This window comes from Notamacropus eugenii, chromosome 1 (genome assembly GCF_028372415.1).
Source record: "Notamacropus eugenii isolate mMacEug1 chromosome 1, mMacEug1.pri_v2, whole genome shotgun sequence".
In the NCBI taxonomy this organism is placed as follows: domain Eukaryota; kingdom Metazoa; phylum Chordata; class Mammalia; order Diprotodontia; family Macropodidae; genus Notamacropus; species Notamacropus eugenii.
This window is the reverse complement of record NC_092872.1, coordinates 172,385,220-172,395,415: the sequence shown is the minus strand read 5'-3', so window position 1 is coordinate 172,395,415 and position 10,196 is coordinate 172,385,220. Positions and strand designations below refer to the sequence as shown.

At 42.0% G+C, this 10,196-nt stretch overlaps 1 protein-coding gene across 1 annotated transcript; it reads left to right on the top strand.

Annotated features, from left to right (window-relative positions):
* Positions 1-2,500: 2,500 nt before the first annotated feature.
* Positions 2,501-4,085, top strand: CTXND1 (cortexin domain containing 1). Its single transcript, XM_072638773.1, has one exon. The coding sequence runs from the start codon at positions 2,532-2,534 to the stop codon at positions 2,709-2,711; it is 180 nt and encodes a 59-aa protein (XP_072494874.1). The 5' UTR covers positions 2,501-2,531; the 3' UTR covers positions 2,712-4,085.
* Positions 4,086-10,196: the final 6,111 nt, after the last annotated feature.

The following is a 10,196-nucleotide window of genomic DNA, read 5'->3' as shown; positions in this document are numbered from 1 at the left end:
GGGTTCATGCAGCTTATGCTTAAGGAAGAAGACACTCTTCAGCACATAAGAGCAAAGAAATATAAGAGCTTTTTGGCTCCAGGGGTTAGGAGGTAGATGAGGAAGGTTTTCTGGAGAGAGTGAATTTTTAATTGAGTTTTAAAAGATACGGAGAAATTTGCCAAGTATAGGGGGCAGCATGACTGAGGCTATGAAGGTGAGCAATACAGGATATGTTCAAAGAAAGGGAATAGCCATCTTCACAGGAGGATAGAAGACATAACTGAGAATGGTCTGAGATACCAATGGAAAGTCAGATCAATGCCAAATCATGGAAGACACCAGAGAAGATACTTGAGCTATGCTCTTTAGACAATGGAGAGCCATATACTGAGGGACATAATTAAGATAAGTATTGTGAAGCCTTTGGAGGAAAGAGAGAATAGAGGTCAGAAGAAGTATAAGAAGACTTTTCCAGTACTCCATTGGTAATGAAGAGCTATGAGGTCTAGTGTGATGGCAACAGGAATAAAAGGGAAGGGATGGATGAAACATATGGTATTTCTGAGGTGAAATTAACAAAATTGGTCACTAGTTAATTATTCCTTATCCCCAAGATAACAAGTTTTCAAGAGAGGACTGGATGAATGATGGTACCACTGAAAGAAATGGTGAATTTGAATGGAGGTAGAAGTTTAGGTGGAAAGGTGAGCTCAGTTTTGGACTTTTTCAGTTTCAGATGATGCTGCTCAGATGAGATAATTTGAAAGTCATCACCATAAGTAATGAGGCTCAGAAAGAGAGAGAGACACAGAGACAGAGAAAAGCAGAGAGGGGAGAGAGAGAATTGTAGAACCTTAGGTGACACAAAGAAGCGGTAGAGAAAGATAGAGACAAAGATTAAAAGATAGAAGGAGAACCAAGATAGATGTACACTATCTTTAAAGTCAAGGAAATAGAGATTATTCAGAAGGAGGGGATGATCTCCAATATCAAATGATTCAAGGGGAGCAAGGAGGATAAAAACTAAAAGAAAAGTCCATTGGATTTGGAAGTTATTGATGATCTTCAAGAGAGGAGAGTCATAGGACTGGGCTAGAAAGCAGAGTAAAAGGAGTTGAAGACAGAGTGGGTCAAGATAACTTTTCCACCTGACTTTCTGTAGAGCAATAAAATTGTCATATAAATGAGAGATGGCCCTTTAAATTCCTACGCATATTCTCATACTACCATTCCCTATGTAAATTCAGTTTGTACCTAAAAGACACCAGTGAAGTTCACACAATTTTTTTTAAAAGATAAACCTCTTTTCCTGTTCTCTTTTCAATTTTTTTAGGACCCATATTTATAGGTAACTAAGTATGGTTACAGGCCAAACTTGAATTCCCTTAATTTAAATAAGATAGAGAAAGGTGGAGTGTAATAGCTCTACAATCTGGACTGATTTGTCCAAAAGTATATATAAAACTAGTGTTCTAAGGTCCCCCCCACCTTACAGCTGCACCCCCAAGTTCTTCATCTCTCCTTACTGTACAGTCTGAATCAAGGTGCATGTCAAGGCAACAACTTTGTAAGAAGCAGTGACTGATTGCATCCTGTATTTCAGTTCCTTCCTGTGCTATGCCAAGATAAACCAATGAGGTAGAGTCTGAGAACCGAAGAATTTGAAAATGAATTCAGATGTATTCTCTGATTACTCTGATCCAGGATCACATTATCAAAACCAACAAGCCTTTGCTCAGTGGCACCACCTGGATAACCCATCAGTACCCCAAATTAAACATGTCCCAAACTAAGCTATTTTCCCCTCAGCATTTCTGCCTCCTTCTGACTTCACTATTTCTCTCAGTGGCAGCATCATTCAATCACACTTTGCATGGTTTCCATGCATGAGAGAGAACAGTAGTAACCTGCCACTTAGAAAGTCTTATCTAAAGATTCAACATTATGACAGGTTGCCCAATCTATTTTGTAGAGGCTGTCTCAGTCCCCCTCTCAGACACCTTTATTTCCTAGGTAGCCAAAGGCATCTGGATTTTTTTAAAAATAAATTTTAATTATATTGATACCATTTTATTGACATTGCCACCTTCTCTCTCCCAAAGAGCCATGCCTTATAACCCATGCTAGTTTTTTAAAGAAGAAGAATGAAAAAAATCAGCAAAGTTAATCAACAAATAAAAAAATGTTGACATTAAATTCAATGTTCCCTAGCATTGCTTGCCCTTTAGAGGGCGGGGTGAGGCTCAACATGAAGGAAGAGTTAACTATTTAGCTGCATATCTGCTTTAACACTTGACTCACCCCTAATGACATCATTCATAGCTGATATTCACAGTCCTACAAATTGAGCTAGCATTAGAGACATTTACTCAGCTTGCTAGGTGGGGAAAATCTAATCTTAAGTCTATCTATAATGTTTAGAGTGAATGTCAGCTTCCCTATTCCTTCCCCTGAGCTACAGGAAACATTATCTAATGTTTGGGATTTTTTTTTGTAGGAACAGAAATGGTACCAGTCAGAATAAAACCAAATGAGGAGACAACCTCACAATGGAAGAGCCAACGCCAATGCCTGTGCAAGTCGATGTGGACAAAGGATTGACTTTGGCCTGTTTCGTCTTCCTTTGCCTCTTCCTCATTTTAATGATTATTCGCTGTGCCAAAGTCATCGTGGACCCCTATAGTGCCATCCCCACATCTACCTGGGAAGAGCAACATCTGGATGACTGAATGCCCCTAGCCTCCTTCAGGGAGGCCGGATGAAAATCACTACCCTGGGGCCTCAACCCAAAGGTCCCCTCCTTCCAAAAAAGCCATGGCAGAGTGCCAATTCTTCACAAGTCCTTGCCAACTGATAGGTCTTTGAGAGCACACAAAATAATGCAAACCTTTGCAAGTAGCAGCTTGCAAAATGGCAAGTCATGAATCCAACCAAGTGTGGAAGCAAGAATGGTCACTTTAAAAAAAAAAGTTATTTGATTTTCCATGTACCTCCTGGCAAGCAGGTGGCCTAGAGGAGCCTTTATGTGGACTGGGAAATGTTTTGTATTTGTTTGCCATGCTGTTTTGAGAGATCTTATGAATTCTTTTGTTGGCAGTCTCAAGCCCCCTCTGACTATTGTTATATAGAGATCATCTATTTCTCTCCAAGCTAGAGTGAAAGGAGCTGGAAGTAGAACACTCAGCCACTGGAGACTGCTCTGTATCTTTTAGGTGCTGATTGGCTGGCATTGCCCTTGGGAACCTGTGTCTCTTTCTCAGAGTATTGGGGTGAAGACTCAGTTCCTCTGGGAAAACAGACAGGAAGTATCGCAACTGAATGATAATCAATGGATGTGGGCTTTCTTGAGGCAGTGACTTTAGGTCTTTTGAGGGAACATCATCTGCTGAAAGAAGTTTAAGTCAGAGAGACTGGGGAAACCATCTTGGCTCTGCCACTGATTCACTGTGTGAGTTTGAGCTACTCACTTCAGTTTCTGGTGCCTCAGTTTCCTCAGCTGTAAAATGGGGACAATAAACTTTGCCCTTTCTCACCTCATAAGGATGTGAGGATAAAATTAAGTTGTAAGTGTGAAAATGCTTCAGAATGAAAGGCAACACATCAGAGCAAGGGATACGCCACTGGTAATTGCTGTGCTCAGGTCCCTACCCACCAGAATAGACCCTATCATCCCCACTTGTACCCATATAGGGGTGGCCAGGAGCCTTGGCTGATGTAGAGAGAGTGTTTATCAGAAGTCTTCCCTCTCCCTAGTACCAAGAGCAACGAGCCTGCTTCCATCACCTGGATGACAAAGCTTCCTACAGGACTTTATCAGCCTTGACTATTACTCCCAAGTTTAAAGTTGGAAGGAAGCTCAGAGGTTATCAAGTTCACACTTCTCTTTTTACAGATGAGGAAACTGAGGCACAGAGAGGTTAAGTGACTTGCCCACAATCTCACAGCCAGTTAAATGTCTATGGCCCCAGACTATTCCTAGGAGCTAGATTGTGGTTCAACAGGTATAATCATGGCCATATCTTCTGGACCATAAACCTATCAGTGCAGTGACAGCTGTCATTCTAGTGACTCGTAGTATTAATAACAACATTATTCATTTTATTTTGGAACAAGACAAAAATGACAACTCTTCTGGGCACCCTTTCTTTAACTAGGAAGGGTCACAGACTTAATCCTTCAGTGATCTGGGGTCCCTTCATCACTGGTCACCCATACTTTCAGAGATCATCTGAAGCAAGAGATCTTGATGTCATAGGCTCATAGCTTCTCACTTGCTTGAAAAGGTGCATTCCAGCCACCCTAGCTTTTATAAGTCAATCTGCAAATATGGGTTCAAGGGGGAAGCAACCTCCCAGAGCTCCATCACCACTTGGAGATAGCTAACCAGGTGCACCGCGGCCTACACAGTAGTTCCAGGGCACACCTCTGACGTTCACCCACTCATATGGGGAAGCACAAACAAGCAGAAGGCAATCAGCCAAGCTGCAAAGTTCCCAGGGAATGTTCCAGATCTTGGACTCCATGGAAGGAAGGAGAAGGTCCCTGGGGGGGAAAGGGGGATGTGCAGGGAACTTATCCTCTACTATTGGATAAATTCTATTTAGCCAATGCAGCAGTCTTCAAGTTTGCAGTCTACCTCGGAGAAACAAAGCACTTTCTAAGAAAAAAGGTCCATTTTTGTGAATTTATTTTGCAAATAGTTATTTTCTCATGATTAGAGGAGAGAAGAGAGCAGAGGAGAGGAGAGCCCACCCACATGCAGTTCTCTCTGATCTAAGATGAGTTTCCCCTGCAGCTTTTCTAACTGGGCTCCACTTGGAAGCTTTAGACAGAGATGGAAGCTGGAAATTGGCTCTTAAATCCCAGCCCTGTGTGCTCCAGGAAAGAGGAAATACCTGCCAAATTCTCTGTTGGGTAGCCTTTCTGGGGGGAAGGCTGGCTTAACTGTTCCATTCTCTTCTTGATCTTTTGCCATGATGATCTGTGTACAAAAGTGCAGTAAATAAAATAGAAGAGAGAGGCAAACCCAGGCAGGGATTCTGAGGCCTGCTTCACTTCCTCTTGTTGGATGATAGATAACTGGGCTCCCAAGGCTCCTATTAGAACTTGTGGAGAATTCCACTGGCCAAATACTTCGCAGCATTGATAAGTTTTCAGTAATACTGCAGTGCCTGGAGATCTTTGAAGAAAGAAGGCGTATTGGCTTTTATTTTGTCACGGGGTTAGAGCACAGAAACTTGTTAGAAAACTTTGGATTCATGCACTAGCTCCCTCCATAGCATGCTGTGTGTCTGAGGGTAACTTGCTTAATTTCACTGTTCCCTCTACCTACCTCACTTGCCATTGTGGGGATCCATGAAATAGCACCAAGAATTCAGTGGAAGAAGCACTATAGAGAAAGCCTAATTCCTAACAATCTACAATGAATATTGGGGAATGGGGGGAAGAAAAAGGAAAAGAACTTGCAAGGGGGGCCATGGCATTTTCCATGGGAACAAAGTCCTAGTCAAGGACAGTAATGTGATCTTCTAAGGAGTCAGGACAACTTCTGTGAGAGGAGCAGGCCCGAGCAGGCCATAGACTTAAGCATCCCCCAGGTGGGCAATAGGTAACTGACAACAGGTGAGGTTTCAAGACCAGATGCCTACAATGACTCCCCCACCTGCTAGCCATTGCCTGCCATTCTACCATTACCGCTTGGTCCCTTTAGATTAAGATTCTGGGCCCTGAAATTATGCAAATTCCCGAGGGCAGTGTTATTCCAATATCCCAGTGTGGACATTATATGGGAAGGGAAAAGAGGAGCTATGGAAAGCCATGAGAGTCTTTAGAGCCTGAGGAGGGTTAGGGAGAAGGTTTCCCAAAGTGAAAGGCAAGGAGCAGAACAGGCAGGCTGGAGACCCCAAAGATGAGCAAAGAACTCAGAATTTCACTTCCCAGCTAGAGTGCTTGGGGATTCACCAAAAGAGGGAGTTTCTGAAAAAAAAAAAAAAAAGGGTATCTCTGTGGGTATGGTAAAGTGGAAGGGAGCAGAATTCTGCTTGGAGACTCAACACTTAAATTTATTTAACAATATCTAAACTGTACTGCTACTAAATACTTCCTTATTTTAAAGACAGAAGGAACCTCCCTCCTTCCTAAAGATTATGGTCCAGATGAATGACTATTTTCATTGATCAAAAAAAGTCACCATTTTGCAGATTTATTCTCTTGCCTATGCCTTTCCTATAGACTCTTCCCATAAATTCTTTCCTAACGGGGAGTGCGCCTGATTTTCAGAGAAGTCTGTCTTACCTGATTATCTAAACCCAAGTCTTCCTCCAGTACCTCTTTTCCCGAAATCCAGTAAGGCAGATAGGTTACTTGTCATGACAGGAAAATTAAGAAGGAAAATAAAAATCCTTCCTTCCCTGCTTCTGATGTTTGACCATAAAGCTCATCCACCCATAGCCAACAGAGAAATTAATTTTCTACAGACCAGTGGACCACTGACCTACCTCACAGGGTTGTTGTGGGGAAAGCACTTTGTAAACCTTGAAACGTGATATAAATGTGAGCTGTTGTCTTTTGCGGTTCTTTTCAGCGCATGTAGCAAGTGCCTCTGCTGAGTCATCATTTTGGTTTTCAATAGTTATTCCACCCTGGAGAGAGATGCACTCTGAATAACTCATTTAAATGAATAACAGATGTACCATCTGATAATAAAATTAATCATTTCAACTGGAAAAAATGTAATCAGTCAATGTCTAGCCCTAACCCTGAGTCCCTGTCAGTCCTTCTCCTTAATTGAATTCTGACTTATGGACGCCTCCATGGCTTAATTCAATCTTATTTCAATTCTTATTTCAATTGTCGAGTATCTACAAGGTGCCAGGCACTGTGTTAAGTATAAAGATAAAAAGTCAACCAGTCCCTGTCCTCAGGAAGTTTACATTCTGCACAGGGAGGAAGAGGTGGGAACAAAACACATACATAAATACAAAATAGCTTGGAATTTCTTGTCATTTAGGATTTGTTACATAAGAAATTTATTCTGTGAGCCCTGCTTATGGATCCAATTTAGCACAAATAGAGCGTCTACTAGGGGCAACTAGGTGGCAGAGTGGATAGAGCACCACGCCTGAAGTCAAGAAGACATATTCCATAGTTTAAATCTGGCTTCAGATATTTACTAGCTAGGTGACCCTGGGCAAGTCACTTTACCCTGTCTGCCTCAGTTTCCTCATCTGTAAAATGAGCCAGAGATAGAAATGGCAAAACCACTCCAGTGTCTTTGCCAAGAAAACGCCAAATGGAGTCACCAAGAGCTGGACTCAGTCAATACAACTCAACAACAAAAGAGTGTCTGTCATTTTAAATTAGACCTGCAGCAACTCAATTACTCTAACTGCTCAGATCCAAGCAGCAGGGAGGGCATTGCCTCCAGGAAGGTCCTTTCCCGACTTCCCTGAAAGCCTGTATGGTTGCTCTCTTAAGAAATCATGTTTCTTACACACAGCTTATTATTCACACATCCTGACTGGCCTTTTCGTCCACACGTTCACCCTCATGCATTCCTTCATTTATCCAACGTTAGCACTGGGCTATGGAGCTGGGTTCTGTAAAGAACGGAACGATGGTTCTAGGAGCTCCCAGACTAATAAACATCGGCCCTGGAGTCCTGAGGTGAGCTGGATCGAGAGTCAGAGCACTCAGATGCAAACTCTGCCGTTGCCTCTTGCGTCCTGTGTCACCTTGGGCAAGTCTCTCAACTTCTCTGGGCCAAAGATTCCTCATCTTTCGGCGTATGAGGGTCTCTGCTGTAACTCAGACTAGCTGTGAGCAAACAATAGCAACACAAGATTGTAAAATAGAGGGGAGGGGAGAATCAAACAGCACATGTGTAAGAGATAGACAACCCTCAAGTCACACACCCCCATCTTCCCAATTATCTGAGTAACTCTCCCCCTCGAGCCTCCCCCCACCCAATCATCCAACATTTAGGTTTAAAGAAGCTGCCAGGAGAGGGACTCTCATTCCTTTGTCCTGCTGAGACCCTTGCCTTGAGCTGGAGCTACTTGCTATGAGATTGGAATCAGGGACAAGCCTTAGAGAAAGGCCTGGGGGGAGGAGTGCAGGAGTGACCACTGATGATAAATATTATCGGTTCGGATCCTGCTTCACATATCTTTGCTCTGTGTCTGACGATTCTACCTTTACCAGGTAAGGAAATCCTTTTGCCAAAAAAAAAGTGTATGTATGTATATACATACATGTATGCTTGCCTACATGTATGTATATATGTGTATACACATGTGTTGCAATATCATATGTAATATATAGCATGTGTACATATTTATTATATGTTATTATGTAATATATGCTATATTGCAATACTTGTCTCATAGAGTATGTATACATATATTATTACATATTGTTATATTATGTATATACTATAATACTTTCCACTATATACAGTCTGTACACATGTAGCTTATAAATGTGTATCATATGCATATATAGCGTGTATATGTATAGTACTTATGTATGACTATACAATATTTTATATACAATATGTACATTGTGTGTATAACACTATTGCAGTCTTTGTCTCCTTGCACAGACAGTTTTGGATCTCCTGGGGAACAGTAGCACCAAGGTTTCCAGCAGACATACTTGGGGTGTCCTACCCATGCAAAGTAGCATGTGGAACTCAAAACTCACAGTGTCAATGCATTTCAAACTGTGTACGTGGGAGGCCCCAGGCATTAAGGTCTTCCCAAATACCTTGGAACTCTGTTTAAAGTCTAGAAGAATAGATAAACTTCAAAAAATAACTCATAATTTCTTGGATTATAACTCCACCCACTTGTATCCCCAATATCATTCCCCTTCTCAGCAAACTCCCAAAGAGACCACCCATTTGATCTCTAGGACAAAAGGATTTACTGCAGTGAAAACATGAGTAAAGGATTACACAAAGCTTGGAAGGGGCAGAGCACTACTGCCATAATAAATCTAGATTTTCAGTTCCCTGGCACCTTTCTTCTGTGATCTGTCCCCTTCTTTTACCACAGGAAAAGATAAGTCCAAACGCCCGTTTAGTGAGCATTCTGAGACTCAAAAAAAGGGGAAGTCACCTTTTGCCAATCACCTAGTGCTGTCTCCATGGGTTAATCACTGACCCTTATGCCTGGAGAACTTGCACTCCCCTCTCAGTCAGTTCTTTGCTCAGTACCTCCATGAGCTGGCTCCACAAAATTCCCCTACCCTCCCTGCAGCCAATAAAATTCTTCTGCATCTTTTCTCAACAAGTCAGTTGTGCCCCAGAGGGCCCAGAAAGGCCAACACCACACAACTTTGCATATGCCATTGGAGAGGTCTTGCCATGAAGCATGACCTGCTCACATCCTAATCACTACCTTTTATCACGGTCCTCCCTAGGATGCTTAGGATCTTAGCTTCCTTCTCTTGTTGGTGCCTAAAGACCCAGAAATAAGCAGGGAACAAAATGTACTTGCTGCACAAGGTTTCATGCAAAGGACATATGAAAAAAAGGAGGAGGTTGGGCTAACTGACCTGAAAGGGCCTTCTAGTTCTAAATTTATAATTCCCCTATCCTCTGAAATACGAATGAGAAAGAACAAAGATGAAAGCAGCTCACTTCCCATCAGCAGCAGGGGATACCTGGACAATCTACTGAGCAAGAGTTTACTCCATTCTAATATATAAAACAGGGCTGGGGAACCTACGACCTCGAGGCCACATGTGACCTTGAGGCTGCAGGTTCCCCACACTTGATATAATGGTTAGAATTCTAATCATACTTTTTGTTAAAATCCAGCAGTACCTTCAAAAACATGAAGTAACCATCCGAGAACTTTTAAGCACCTTCTCTGCGCAAGGTACCATGCCAGGAACTAGAAATACAAAGATTTTTTAAATGACATAGTCCTTGTCCTCAAGTTAGCTCTAGACTAAAAGTGGAGACATAACTAGAGTCTATAATATGAGGCAAAGAATGGGGGAGACCAGTGTATAAATATAAATGGAGACAAGATACGTAAGTAGACCCAAGAGAACATTGGGAGGTAAAAATCCCATAGAAATCACAGGAATTCCTTAAAAACATGAGTTTAATCCTCACCGTAGCCACACCACATCAGGAAAATTTCTTCCTAATTTCTTGGTGATTTACTGATCGATTCCACCATCTCAGGATTTCTTCATAATTT